At 42.8% G+C, this 12,168-nt stretch overlaps 1 protein-coding gene across 3 annotated transcripts in view; it reads left to right on the top strand.

The window, feature by feature from the left end:
* Nucleotides 1–12,168, top strand: part of AK7 (adenylate kinase 7) — a 63,800-nt gene that overhangs the window by 20,423 nt on the left and 31,209 nt on the right. For all 3 annotated transcript variants that reach the window (XM_027570229.1, XM_027570228.1, XM_027570230.2), the window contains one exon: nt 3,100–3,210. In XM_027570229.1, coding sequence (XP_027426030.1) covers nt 3,100–3,210 — 111 coding nt within the window. The remainder of the gene's footprint in view (nt 1–3,099; nt 3,211–12,168) is intronic.

Here is a 12,168-nt window from a genome sequence, read left to right as displayed (position 1 = left end):
GAGGAAGTTGTTTTAAAGATATAAGTGATGTCTACAAAAATCCACGGAGAAGCCATTGGGCATCAGAGATTGGGAAATCTTAATAACTGATGAAACTTGGTCCTAGGAAGGTAGGGGTCATTAACAAGATATGTTAAGTTGGAAAAAATCATTGTGAACTCATGACTTTAAGAAAGACAGATCTTCAGCTCTGTCGTTATGAAAAATGGCTCACCAGCAGCCCTCCTGGGCCTCCCTGAGGTACAGTTGTTCCTCCCTAACACCGCTTTTTAGTACAACTAGCTCCAGGACACTATGGAAGGTACTGGATTCTGTGTTTTGGGTCAGTAAAAACCTGGGTAAGCCTGGAACATATCTTTGAGGCTAGAAAGCTGAGACATTTTCAGAGATGCTGAGAGTCCAAAGGGGGGGCTCTCCACTAGCCCCACGGTAAAGGGTGAGCATCATGAAAATAATTTTGTGTGCTGGGCATTTCCCATCTGCCCCTTCAGACTCAGTCTCCACTTTTCTCCACCCTGCTCTGGCCTCAGAGGCTAGGTCAGCAAGCAAGCTGGCCCTCTCCTGCCCACTGGGTTTGGCCAGTGGGGAGTGGGGTGAGAGGATGAGGGAAAGGAGAAGACAGAGGTCAGGGCACTTATCCTGTGAACTGGCAGGCTGAGCTTTTCAACCGACATCACTGTGCCTGTGGGCTGCCTGTCCCCTCTTCTCTAGGCCCTAATTAATTATTGCTGGCTTCCTCTTGACTCTGGGACCTAGGAGTGGTACAGAGCACCCTGTTACTGACTCCAGGGTATCTGATTCCCCTTCACCCTGTCCACATCTTTGTAAATAATCCTGTTTTTATTTATTTATTTTTAAGATTTTATTTATTTATTTGTCAGAGAGAGAACGAGAGAGAGACAGCACAAGCAGGGAGAACGGCAGGTGGAAGGAGAAGCAGGCTCCCCGCTGAGCAGGGAGCCCGATGCGGGACTCGATCCGAGGAACCTGGGATCATGACCTGAGCCGAAGGCAGACGCCTAACTGACTGAGCCACCCAGACATCCCAATAATCCTGTTTTTAAACTCTCCTCAAATTACCCACTTTGAGTGTACTTTTTATCCTGCCAAGACACCACCCAACACATTGTGGTTAACTGAAATCCATTGAGTTGGTGAAAAGCCATGACTTCATTATGCAACTCAAAAGAAAAAAATGAGCGTGGATTGGTGTAGACACTGCTGGTCCCCTGGCAGCCACCCCCCCCCCTGTCTTCCTTGCCAGCAGAGTCCTGATCTGTTCAGGTGGTCATACTGCCCATGAGAGCCAGGGAAGGGGGACGCTATCCCCAGCTCCAGGGGGAGAGCCTTATGAATCCAAATGAGCCGTGATGGTCCCATTCCTCTCGCCAACGATGAGCTAAGGGCAGGCATGCAAGCTAATTCCAGAATGCCAGGGAGTAACAGCCAAACCCCTAGCATGGAGAATGTCTTAGCCGTGGTGAAAGTTTATTCCTTACTTGTATGCAACATATGACAGGTGTTCCTGATGAATGAGGAATTGTCCTCCCAACTCTGAATCAAGACCCAGGCTCCTCTCACCATCTTCCAGAGTGGCCTCTGGAACCATTATGCAAACCTACATCAAGCCTGGGGGCCCCGGGTAGAAGGCACAAAAGATCATGCACGGCAAGTTTTCAAGCCAGGCGTGGAAGACATGAGCATCCCTTCTCTAAATCCCTTTGACTAAAACCCAGTCACATGGCCATACCCAACTGGGAGAGAGCCCGGGATATGTCATCTAGCTCTGTGCCCAGGAAATCAGCGTGGTCCAGGCTCTGGCACAGAGAGAAGTCTGCTAGGAGACCTCTGAAGGGCTCATCCCTACTTAGAAGATGCAACCTTCTTCCCTCTGGGGATATTGTCAACTCTGGACTTGACACTTATACATGGAATGCTCTTAGTAACATAAGGTTGATTTGAGGGGAAAGGGCAATGTGGAAAAAAAAAAAACCATTGGCACCTGGGTGGCTCAGTCGTTAAGCATCTGCCTTGGGCTCAGGACATGATCCCAGGGTCCTGGGATCAAGCCCCGCCTCGGGCTCCCTGCTCGGCGGGGGGTCAGCTTCTCCCTCTCCCACTCCCCCTGCTTGTGTTCCCTCTCTCGCTGTGTCTCTCTCTGTCAAATAAATAAATAAAATCTTAAAAAAAAAACCCCACAAGTTAGATTAAAATATGAAACCATATATGTTGCAAGAACTATTAAGAAATGGGTTTAAAAAAAAAAGAAAATGGGTTATTTTATTTACCCAAAGGATACAAACATAGTGATTCAAAGGGGCACCTGCACCCCAATGTTTAGAGCCGCAATGTCCACAATAGCCAAACTATGGAAAGAGCCCAGATGTCCATCAACAGATGAACGGATAAAGAAGATGTGGTAATATATATACAATGGAATATTACTCAGCCATCAGAAAGAATGAGATCTTACCATTTGCAATGGCGTGGATAGAACTGAGGGTATTATGCTAAGCGAAATAAGTCAATCAGAGAAAGAATTATCACATGATTTCACTCATATGTGGAAGTTAAGAAACGAAACAGGGTCATAGGGGAAGGGATGGAAAAATAAAATAAGACAAAATCAGAGCGGGAGACAAACCATGAGACTCTTAACTCTAGGAAACTGAGGGTTTGGGGTGGGGGGGAGATGGGGGGTGGGGTGGGGGATAACTGGGAGGACGGCACGTGATGCAATGAGCACGGGGCGGTGCATGCAACGGATGAATCCCTAAACTCTACCTCTGAAACTATAATACACTATATGGTAATTAATCGAATTTAAATAAAATAAAAAAATTTTTAAAGAAATGGGTTATTTAATGTCTTTAAAAGAAAGACATTTAAATTTTTTATTTTGCTTAAAGTAAGTATAAATGATAACATTTGGCTAGCTAAAACATTTTCAAGGGAGTTGAATCACTGGAAAAGTAAGCAGTAGCTTTTCCGATGCTTCATTTGAGCTCTCCGGAACACAGTCGAGGCAGCATTTGGGGCTTGGGCGTTTTATGTAGCTCCAAGCTTTATGTCTCAGGTCTGGCTTTCTGTCTTTCATAGGATGATTCTGAGATTCCATTTACTGAAGAGGATTATCGAAGAAGAAAACACCATCCAAATTTTCTGGACCACATAAATGCCGAAAAGATGGTTCTCAAATGTGGAAAAAAGGTAAGTCTGGAGTAGTAAAGCGTCTAGAGTGAGAGAGGTCCTTTCTGAGGCAGCTCTCAGTGCGTATGGCCAGGGCTGGGCCGTTGCGCGCGTATCTCAACTCCTTACACGTCTCCGTGTCTAGTGTCCCCACGCCCACAGATCTCTGAGCTTCAGGCTCACCCCAGGATGTGCTGTCCGGTGTTGGCCCAGCCCCCTAAGTTGACAGCCTTGTGTTAGGTCCCCAGGAGAGCTCAAGCCCTCACCCACTAAGGTGTGGGTCCAAAGAGTCCCTTAGCCCAGAAGAGGCAAATAACTCAGAGTCAGAGTGGGGAGGAGGGGGAGCTGCTTTTCCCCTTTTTTCCAGAATCTCCCTCACCTGTTTCTTATAGCGGAAAAGTGCATATTAACCTTACCTTACAGATCTAGAGAAGAGGCCTTCCAGAAGTTAAATAACTAGCTCAAGGTCACATAACTAGGATTTGCTGAGCACCATCCTGAGCACTTCTTGGCCCTGTCTGAGCCACTCCGTACAACGGTGTCATATACGTACATAATTATCCCCATTTCACCGATGGGGGCGCTGTGGGAAAGAGGTGCCAAGTGGTAGAGCTGTGGTTCAGCCTCAGATCCATCAGACCACAGAGACGGCGGGATTTATTTTTATTTTATTTTTTTCTTGATTCCAGAGCTCCATCATTCACAGGCAAGGTCCAGATCAACCTGTTACTAAGATATACCTCCAGCTGAGAAACTCTTGTAAAAAACAGCTTCTTAGCCCTCGGCTGCAGCAGAATTTATCGTTTTGATACATAGATATTGTAAAACCATTGTATTTCCCATCTTTTGTCAGAATAGATGATAGGAATGCCCTGGTGATGAATGAGTTTACTAAGAATTATTGAGGGTTTGCTCACTAAGTGCCAGGCCCTGTGCTAAATGCTTTACTCATGGTAGTTCATGTAATCCTCGTGTATCTCCTAGATAACCCTCAAAATTCTGTGAATCAAGGACTATTATCATCATCCTCATTTAACTTACGTAGAACTTATGTAGAACCCCCAAACCTCTAAAGGTTCCATGCACCACGTTTTTCCCATGAGCAGAGAACCCACAGTAGTGATATGTAATCATGGCTCTAAGGTGACACCTAGTGGTCTCAGAGGATATTGTGATAGGAACGTTGTCTCCTATTTTTAAATGACACAAAAACAATTTTTTTTTAACTCTGTCAATACAAACACTGCAAGTATAAAATATTTAAAGGAAATAACACTGGGATTCGGAGTTCTAGACCCTTTTCTACCCATTAATTTATGACCTTTGCTAACTCATTAAAGTTTTGGAGTTAAATGAATAAAGGCACTAGACTAGAAAGGTCTAAATTTCTTCCAATTCCAAATCTTGTGAGTATATTATTTTATTAAGCATTGAGCATTGCCCCAGATAGAGAATCCATGATTTCTTGAACATTTATGTTCAATTATCTAGATGATCAAACACACACAAATAATTTATGTGATAGTCTAGATGATCAAACACACACAAATAATTTATGTGATAGTCTAAAGTGGAGAAATCTTACCATTTTAATGTTTTCTTATAAAAACATTAAATTTGTCTCATGCTCTAAATAATACAAATCAAAACTTTATTTTAAAAATACATTATTCTGGGGGCATCTGGGTGGCTCAGTCAGTCAAATCCTTGATCTCAGCTCAGGTCTTGATCTCAGGGTTTTTAGTTCAAGCCCCAAATTGGTGGGGTGTTTGGCTTTAGAATCAAGGTAATGCTGGCTTCGTAGAATGAGTTTAGAAGTTTTCCTTCCATTTCTAATTTTTGGAACAGTTTGAGAAGAATTAATATTATCTCTTCTTTAAATGTTTGGTAAAATTCCCCTAGGAAGCCATCTGGCCCTAGACTTTTGTTTGTTCAAGGGAGATTTTTGATTACTGATTCAATTTCTTTGCTGGTTATGGGTCTGTTCAAATTTTCTATTTCTTCCTGTTTCAGTTTTGGTAGTTTGCATGTTTCTAGGAATTTATCCATTTCTTCCAGATTGCCCAGTTTGTTGGCATATAATTTTTCGTAATATTCTCTTATAAATGTATTTCCGTGATGCTGGTTGTGATCTCTCCTCTTTCATTCATGCTTTTATTTGTTTGCGACCTTTATCTTTTCTTCTTGATAAGTCTGGCTGGGGGTTATCAATTTTATTAATTCTTTCAAAGAACAAGCTCTTAGTTTCATTGATCTGTTCTACTAGTTTTGTTTCTGTATCATTTATTTCTGCTCTAGTTTTTATTATTTCCCTTTTTATGCTGACTTTAGGCTTTATTTGCAGTTCCTTTTCTAGCTCCTTTAGGTGTAAGGTTAGGTTGTGTATTTGAGACTTTTTTTTTCCTTTTTGAGATAGGCCTGTATTGCTATATACTTCCCTCTTAGGACTGCCTTTGCTACATTCCAAAGATTTTGGACCATTGTGTTTTCATTTTCATTTGCTTCCATGTATTTTTTTTATTTCTTTTTTAATTTCCTGGTTAACCCATTCATTCTTTAGTAGGATGTTCTTTAACCTCCATGTATTTGTGCTCTTTCCAAATTTATTCTTGTGGTTGACTTCAGATTTCATAGCCTCGTGGTCTGAAAATATGCATGGTATGATCTAAATCTTTTCATACTGGTTGAGGGCTGATTTGTGGCCCAGTATGTGATCTATTCTGGAGAATGTTCCATGTGCACTCAAAAAGAATGTGTATTCTGTTGCTTTAGGATGAAATGCTCTGACTATATCTGTTAAGTCCACCTGGTCCAGTGTATCATTCAATGCCATTGTTTCCTTGTTGATTTTCTGCTTACATGATCTGTCCATTGCTATAAGTAGGATGTTAAAGACCCCTACTATTATGGTATGATTATCAATTAGTTTCTTTGTTTGTTATTAATTGATTTATGTATTTGGCTGCTCTCAAGTTGGGGGCATAAATATTTACGATTGTTAGATCTTCTTGTTGGATAGACCCCTTAGTTATGACATAGTGTCCTTCTTCATCTCTTGTTACAGTCTTTGGTTTAAAAATCTAATTTGTCTGTCATGGAACACTACATCAAAAACTAATGATGTACTGTATGGCGACTAACAACATAATTAAAAAAAAGAAAGTAAAAAAAATAAAAATAAATAAAATCTAGTTTGTCTGATATAAGTATGACTCCTCAGGCTTTCTTTTGATGTCCATTAACATGAGAGATGGTTTTCCACCCCTCACTTTCAATCTGGATGTGTCTTTAGGTCCAAAACGTGTTTCTTATAAACAGCATATAGATGGGTCTTGGGGTTTTTTAATCCATTTTGACACCCTGTGCCTTTGGTTAGAGCATTTAGTCCGTTTATAGTTAGAGTAATTATTGATAGATAAGCATTGACTGCCATTGTATTACCTGTAACGTCGCTGTTTCTGGAGATTTTTCTCTGTTCCTTTCTTTGTTGCTTTTTGTCTTTCTCTTCCACTCAAAGGATCCCTTTAATATTTCTTGCAGGGCTGGTTTAGTGGTCATGAACTCCTTTAGTTTTTGTTTGTCTGGGAAATTCCTTATCTCTCCTTCTATTCTGAATGACAGGCTTGCTGGATAAAGTATTCTTGGCTGAATATTCTTCTCCTTCAGCACGTTGAATATATCCTTCCACTCCCTTCTGGCCTGCCAAGTTTCTGCAGAGAGATCTACTGCTAACCTGATTTGTCTTCCCTTGTAGGTTAGGGATTTCTTTCTTTCTTTCTTTCTTTCTTTCTTTCTTTCTTTCTTTCTTTCTTTCTTTCTTTCTTTCTTTTTTTTTTTTAGGGATTTCTTTTCCCTCGCTGCTTTCAAGATTCCTTCCTTTAAAGATTGATTAAATGGTTGATTGATTTAAGAGAGTGAGAACACAGAAGGAGAGGGAGAAGCAGACTCCCCGCTGAGCAAGGAGCCCAATGCGGGGCTCGATCTTAGGACCCTGGGACCATGACCTGAGCCAAAGGCAGACACTTAATGACTGAGCCACCCAGGTGCCCCAGGATTCTTTCCTTACCTCTATATCTTGCAGACTTTACTAGGATATGTCTTGGTGTTGGCCAGCTTTTGTTGAATGTGATGGGAGTTCTCTGTGCCTCCTGGATTTAGATGTCTGTGTCCTTCCTCAGACTAGGGAAGTTTTCAGCTATAATTTGCTCAAACAAACCTTCTGCCCTCTTTTCTCTCTTCATCTTCTGGAACTCCTATGATACAAATGTTATTACACTTTATGCAGTTGCTGAGTTCCCTAAGTCTACATTCATGATCCAATACTTTTCTTTCCCTCTTCTTCTCAGCTTCATTACTTTCCATACATTTTATCTTCCGTATCACTGATTCATTCCTCGGCTTCTTCCATCCTTGTTGTCATTGCATCCAGTCGGTTTTGCATCTTTTTTTTTTTTTAAGATTTTATTTATTTATTTATTTGACAGAGAGAGAAGAGAGAGAGAGCACAAGCAGGGGGAGTGGCAGGCAGAGGGACAGGGAGAAGCAGGAGCAGGGAGCCCGATGCAGGGTTCGATCCCAGGACCCTGGGATCATGACCTGAGCTGAAAGTAGACGCTTAACCGACTGAGCCACCCAGGCGCCCCTCGGTTTTGCATCTTGGTTACAGCATTTTTTTTTTTTTACCTGACTAGTTTTTAGTTCTTTTATCTCTGCAGTGTCTTCTATGCTTTTCTCAAGCCCAGCTAGTATCCTTATAATTGTTATTTTCAATTCTGGCTCAGGCATATTACTTATATCTATTTTGATTAGATCCCTGGCCATGACCTCTTCATTTCCTTTCTTTTGGGGTGAATTCCTCTGTCTTGTCATTTTGTCTAGGTCACTGTTAGAGTGTGTGTGTTTGTGTGTGTGTGTGTGTGTGTGTGTGTGTGTGTGTATGTGTTAGGAAACCCTGTTATATTTCCTGCTCCTGAGAGTAATGGCTATATTAAGAAGAGGTCCTATACTGTCCAGGGCCTGGTGCTTCAGCAAGTGTTTCAGGACATGCACTTTGTTGTGTTTTTGCTGCTCCTTCCCTCTATAGTCAGTCCTCTGAAGAGTTTCTCCTGCAGTGGGGAGTGTTTGGACCTTGTCCACAGTGTGGTAAGTTTTAACTAGGTGTGTTTTGGTTTGCTTGTTAAGAGGCTAGATCCTATTTTCCATAGAGCTGAATCTTTGCAGCACTCTATGATCAGTAAACTTGGTGTGAGCAAGGGGTTTGTGCTGGTCCTCTCAGGAAGTGGCCTGCTGCACTGGTCCTCAGGCTGACTTGCCCTAGTAAAGATGCACCTGCAGGGTGCAGGGGGTGGGGCTTGGCTTAATTGGCTCCAGCCTCCACGGGGGGCACTGCATTGCTCAATGGAGTCTGTCCATGCAGAGGAGAAAAATGGCATCACCCCTCTCTCTCATCCCCAAATAGCAGAGTTCCCACCCACCACTGTTCAGGAAGCCCCCATGAAAGAACGAACCATCTCCCCTCTTGTGTCCCTAGCTTCCATCGGATCCCTGCCTTCACCCTGTCTGTGTCCAAGCTGTCTGCCTGCTAGGCAGCACCATACTCCTGTGTTTTATCTCAGGTACACAGCTGGGTTTCAAAACTCCAAATCTTAGGCACCTGGTGCACATGCACCTGTGCTGATCCTCTGGAGGGTCTCCCCGCATTGTGGTCAGTGCTGGTTTGTCCCAGAAAAGCAGTCAACACAACCGTGCAGCAGTTTGGGGTTTATAGTAAAGTGCAGCAAAAAGCCAGCACCAAGGTATACTGCCCTCAGCAGGTGTCTCTGTGCCTATGCTAATGAACAAGGAGGCACACAGGTGCCTGCCAGCTCTTTTGTCCCTGGAGAGGCTGTACCACCACTACCATTCCCAAATGCACCCCAAGAAGGGGAACACTGTCTCCCAGTGCGACTCAGGGGATCCTCAGACCACACTGCCCACTCCCTCCTTCCATGCAGGAGTACTGCTATGCCCACCAGGTTCCACCCAGCAGTAGTGCAGACTTCTAAAACTTCAGACTTTGGGCTCCAGTGCTTGTAAAAACTTGCTGTCATCAGTCACTCTAGTTTTCCCAGTCAGTGGTTTTGGGGAAGTGTTTCTCTTGTGCAATCCCCTGCATGCTGCTTTCTCTGTTTCTCTCTCTCTCCTCTCTCCGAGATCAAGGCTCCCTCCTTTCTGCAGCACCCATGATTCTTTTCTCCCTGGAATCATATCTCTGCACCTCCTACCTTCCATAATGTGGCTTCTTTTGTCTCTCTAGTTCCGCAGTTTGTTCTCTCAGCATTCAGATCGAGTTCTTGGGTGTCTGGAAGGATTAGATATTTATCCAGCTGTGTTGGAGGGATGTGGCAAGCATAGGGTCCCCTTATGCCAGCTTAACTCCTCCTCTAGTGTCATCTTTTTTTGTTCATTTTTCACTGAATTGCTTTTTGGTCAGAGGATGTGGTCTGGGCGGTGGCGATGCTGTAGTTTTTGGTGAGATGCTTTGCTATGTAGTACACGGCCAGTGTTGTTTTTATTTTAAATTCCATACGGACTTGAGAAACCTGTGCCTTTCAAACCTGCAATAGGCCAGAGCCAGAATTGAAAATAACAATTATAAGGATACTAGCTGGGCTTGAGAAAAGCATAGAAGACACCGCAAAGATAAAAGAACTAAAAACTAGTCAGGTAAAAAAAAAAAAATGCTGTAACCAAGATGTAAAACTGAGGGGCACCTGGGTGGCTCAGTCGATTAAGCATCTGCCTTCAGTTTCCATATATGTCTACTTAGGTCAAGTTTCTTAATGGTGTTTTGCATATCTTACTAGTTTGGGGTCTCCTGAATCTATCAATTACTAGGAAGGGGTATACTAAAAAATCTCCCACTATGGAGTAAATGTATCCATATCTCCTTGAAATTAAGTTAGATCTTTGCCTTGCTCATTTCAAGGCATAGTCCTGTAACCCCTTCACAGTGTTAGACATTGTTGGAATGAAACTATAAAATCATTTTTTTCTTAATAATTGGGAGCAGGACAATATTTCTAGCCAAGTCCGCAGCTTTCCAGATCATTCTCAGGTATTAATGGAGTCTTTTCTAGTTCTTACAAAGGCTCAGACAGGTTGAATACTAAAGTCATGAGTCTATCATTTGATTTTCAGCTTCTCTCCGGCCTCTCAGCCTGACTCAGCCTCACATGAATGCAGGAGGGAAGGAGGCTAAGACTGATCAACTCTCCTCCTTTCTCCACCTTAGTCAGCCCCCTTCTCTCCTGTTCTCTGTTCCTTGCTCTACCCCCTGCCTATTTTTTTTTTAAGATTTTATCTATTTATTTGTCAGAGAGAGAGAGAGAGAGAGAGAGAGAGCACAAGCAGGGGGAGTGGGAGGCAGAGGGAGAAACAGGCTCCCTGCTGAGCAAGGAGCCTAGTGCAGGACTCCATCCCAGGACCCTGGGATCATGACCTGAGCCAAAGGCAGACACTTAACCAAATGAGCCACCCAGGCGCCCCCCCCACCTGCCTATTCTTTATCATCATCATTATCACTGTCCTGATCATCTTGTTTTTTCCCTTTGTTTCCCATTTCTTAATTTTTTCATCATTGTAACCACATTTATTTCAGAATCTCTACTAATTTATTTTCTGAAGGCAATGCAAGTCTGATTTCACTCATGGTGGATTGTTCCCTCATAAGTTTTATAATTTTGGTTTGTGAGCTCATCTTTAGTAAGGTCTTTTAGTACAAAGTTTCTATTAGTAAGCATATTTTCTTGTGATTTCTGGAATTCCAGTTGTAAAGATAATCCTGTAATTTGGCATGGATTTTTAAAAATAGCATCTCTTTAAATTGTCAACCATCCATTTCTTTATAACTCATCACCCCTAAAAACCTCATGTAAAAGAATTCTCAGGGAAAAGTGGGCAAAATGCACTTTGTATCAAAGTGTAAAGTGTATCTTCCAAAAGTGCTGCTATAAAAGTCTCAAGTATATTCAGGGATCTGATGCCTTCAAGATTCATGATGGTCAGTGTGAAATGGGAATTCACAATGAGAATATGCCTTATGGTTTGTAATTGGCTTGACAGTCAATGCTGTGCCCTCAAACCAGCACCCATCTGCTACAGTGAGGTCACCACCCTTGACCCAGCTGTTGTCCTTTTACTGGGGTTTTAAAGGACAGTGGAGGTCCCCGGGGTGGGGGGAGGTACAGGGAGCTTTGATTTGCCTCTCTGAAGTGCCCCAAGAGTCTCACTGCCTGAAATGCTTTTTATGTTAATTTTTGGTTCTGGAATCCCTACATCAAGCAGGTAATTTAAATGTGAAAGACAAACTATCGAGAAGTACAAGGTCAAGGTTAAATTTCTCAAGGGAGCCTTGGCTAGATTTGACACAATTCCTTGTCACCTTCTTCTGCCACAGGTTGGAGTTTTTCCAGTTCACCCTTTTGTTGTGGATGAACGCTTCGTATTGCGGCCCAACTCCTAACTTCACCAGATCGAGTGTTTGTCTCCTCTACCGACATGGATTTCAAAACCTATGCACCTAGATCATGAGACCCTCAACTTCCCAGGGCGCCCACACTGTCCACCCTTCATCACTCTTGTTTTCACTTCTATTTTTGGCCCCTAAGGATAGTTATTATGTCCTTGAGAATTCTGCCATCCTCGAAGGATACTATTGGCATTTTATATGGCATTCCTAGGTATTTGCACTAGGAGGTTTTAGATTTTTTTAATCCCCCATGGATTACCTGGAGCAGAGGAGAGACTCATTTTCCTGATAAAGGTTCCCTGTTTCAAAATGTGTGCTCATGCACTCTGGGAGGGGTTTCCCATGACACCAAGTAATTCTTGGGCACCTGCTGGGCATCCTATATTTCAACTCAATTCTGCCACTATCTTCCTAGAAGTAGCATCAGATCCCACAGGTTTAGGGCTCATTCCTACAAGACTGCCCCCCAC

This window comes from Zalophus californianus, chromosome 6 (genome assembly GCF_009762305.2).
Source record: "Zalophus californianus isolate mZalCal1 chromosome 6, mZalCal1.pri.v2, whole genome shotgun sequence".
Classification (NCBI taxonomy): domain Eukaryota; kingdom Metazoa; phylum Chordata; class Mammalia; order Carnivora; family Otariidae; genus Zalophus; species Zalophus californianus.
This window is presented reverse-complemented; position numbering and strand designations above follow the sequence as displayed.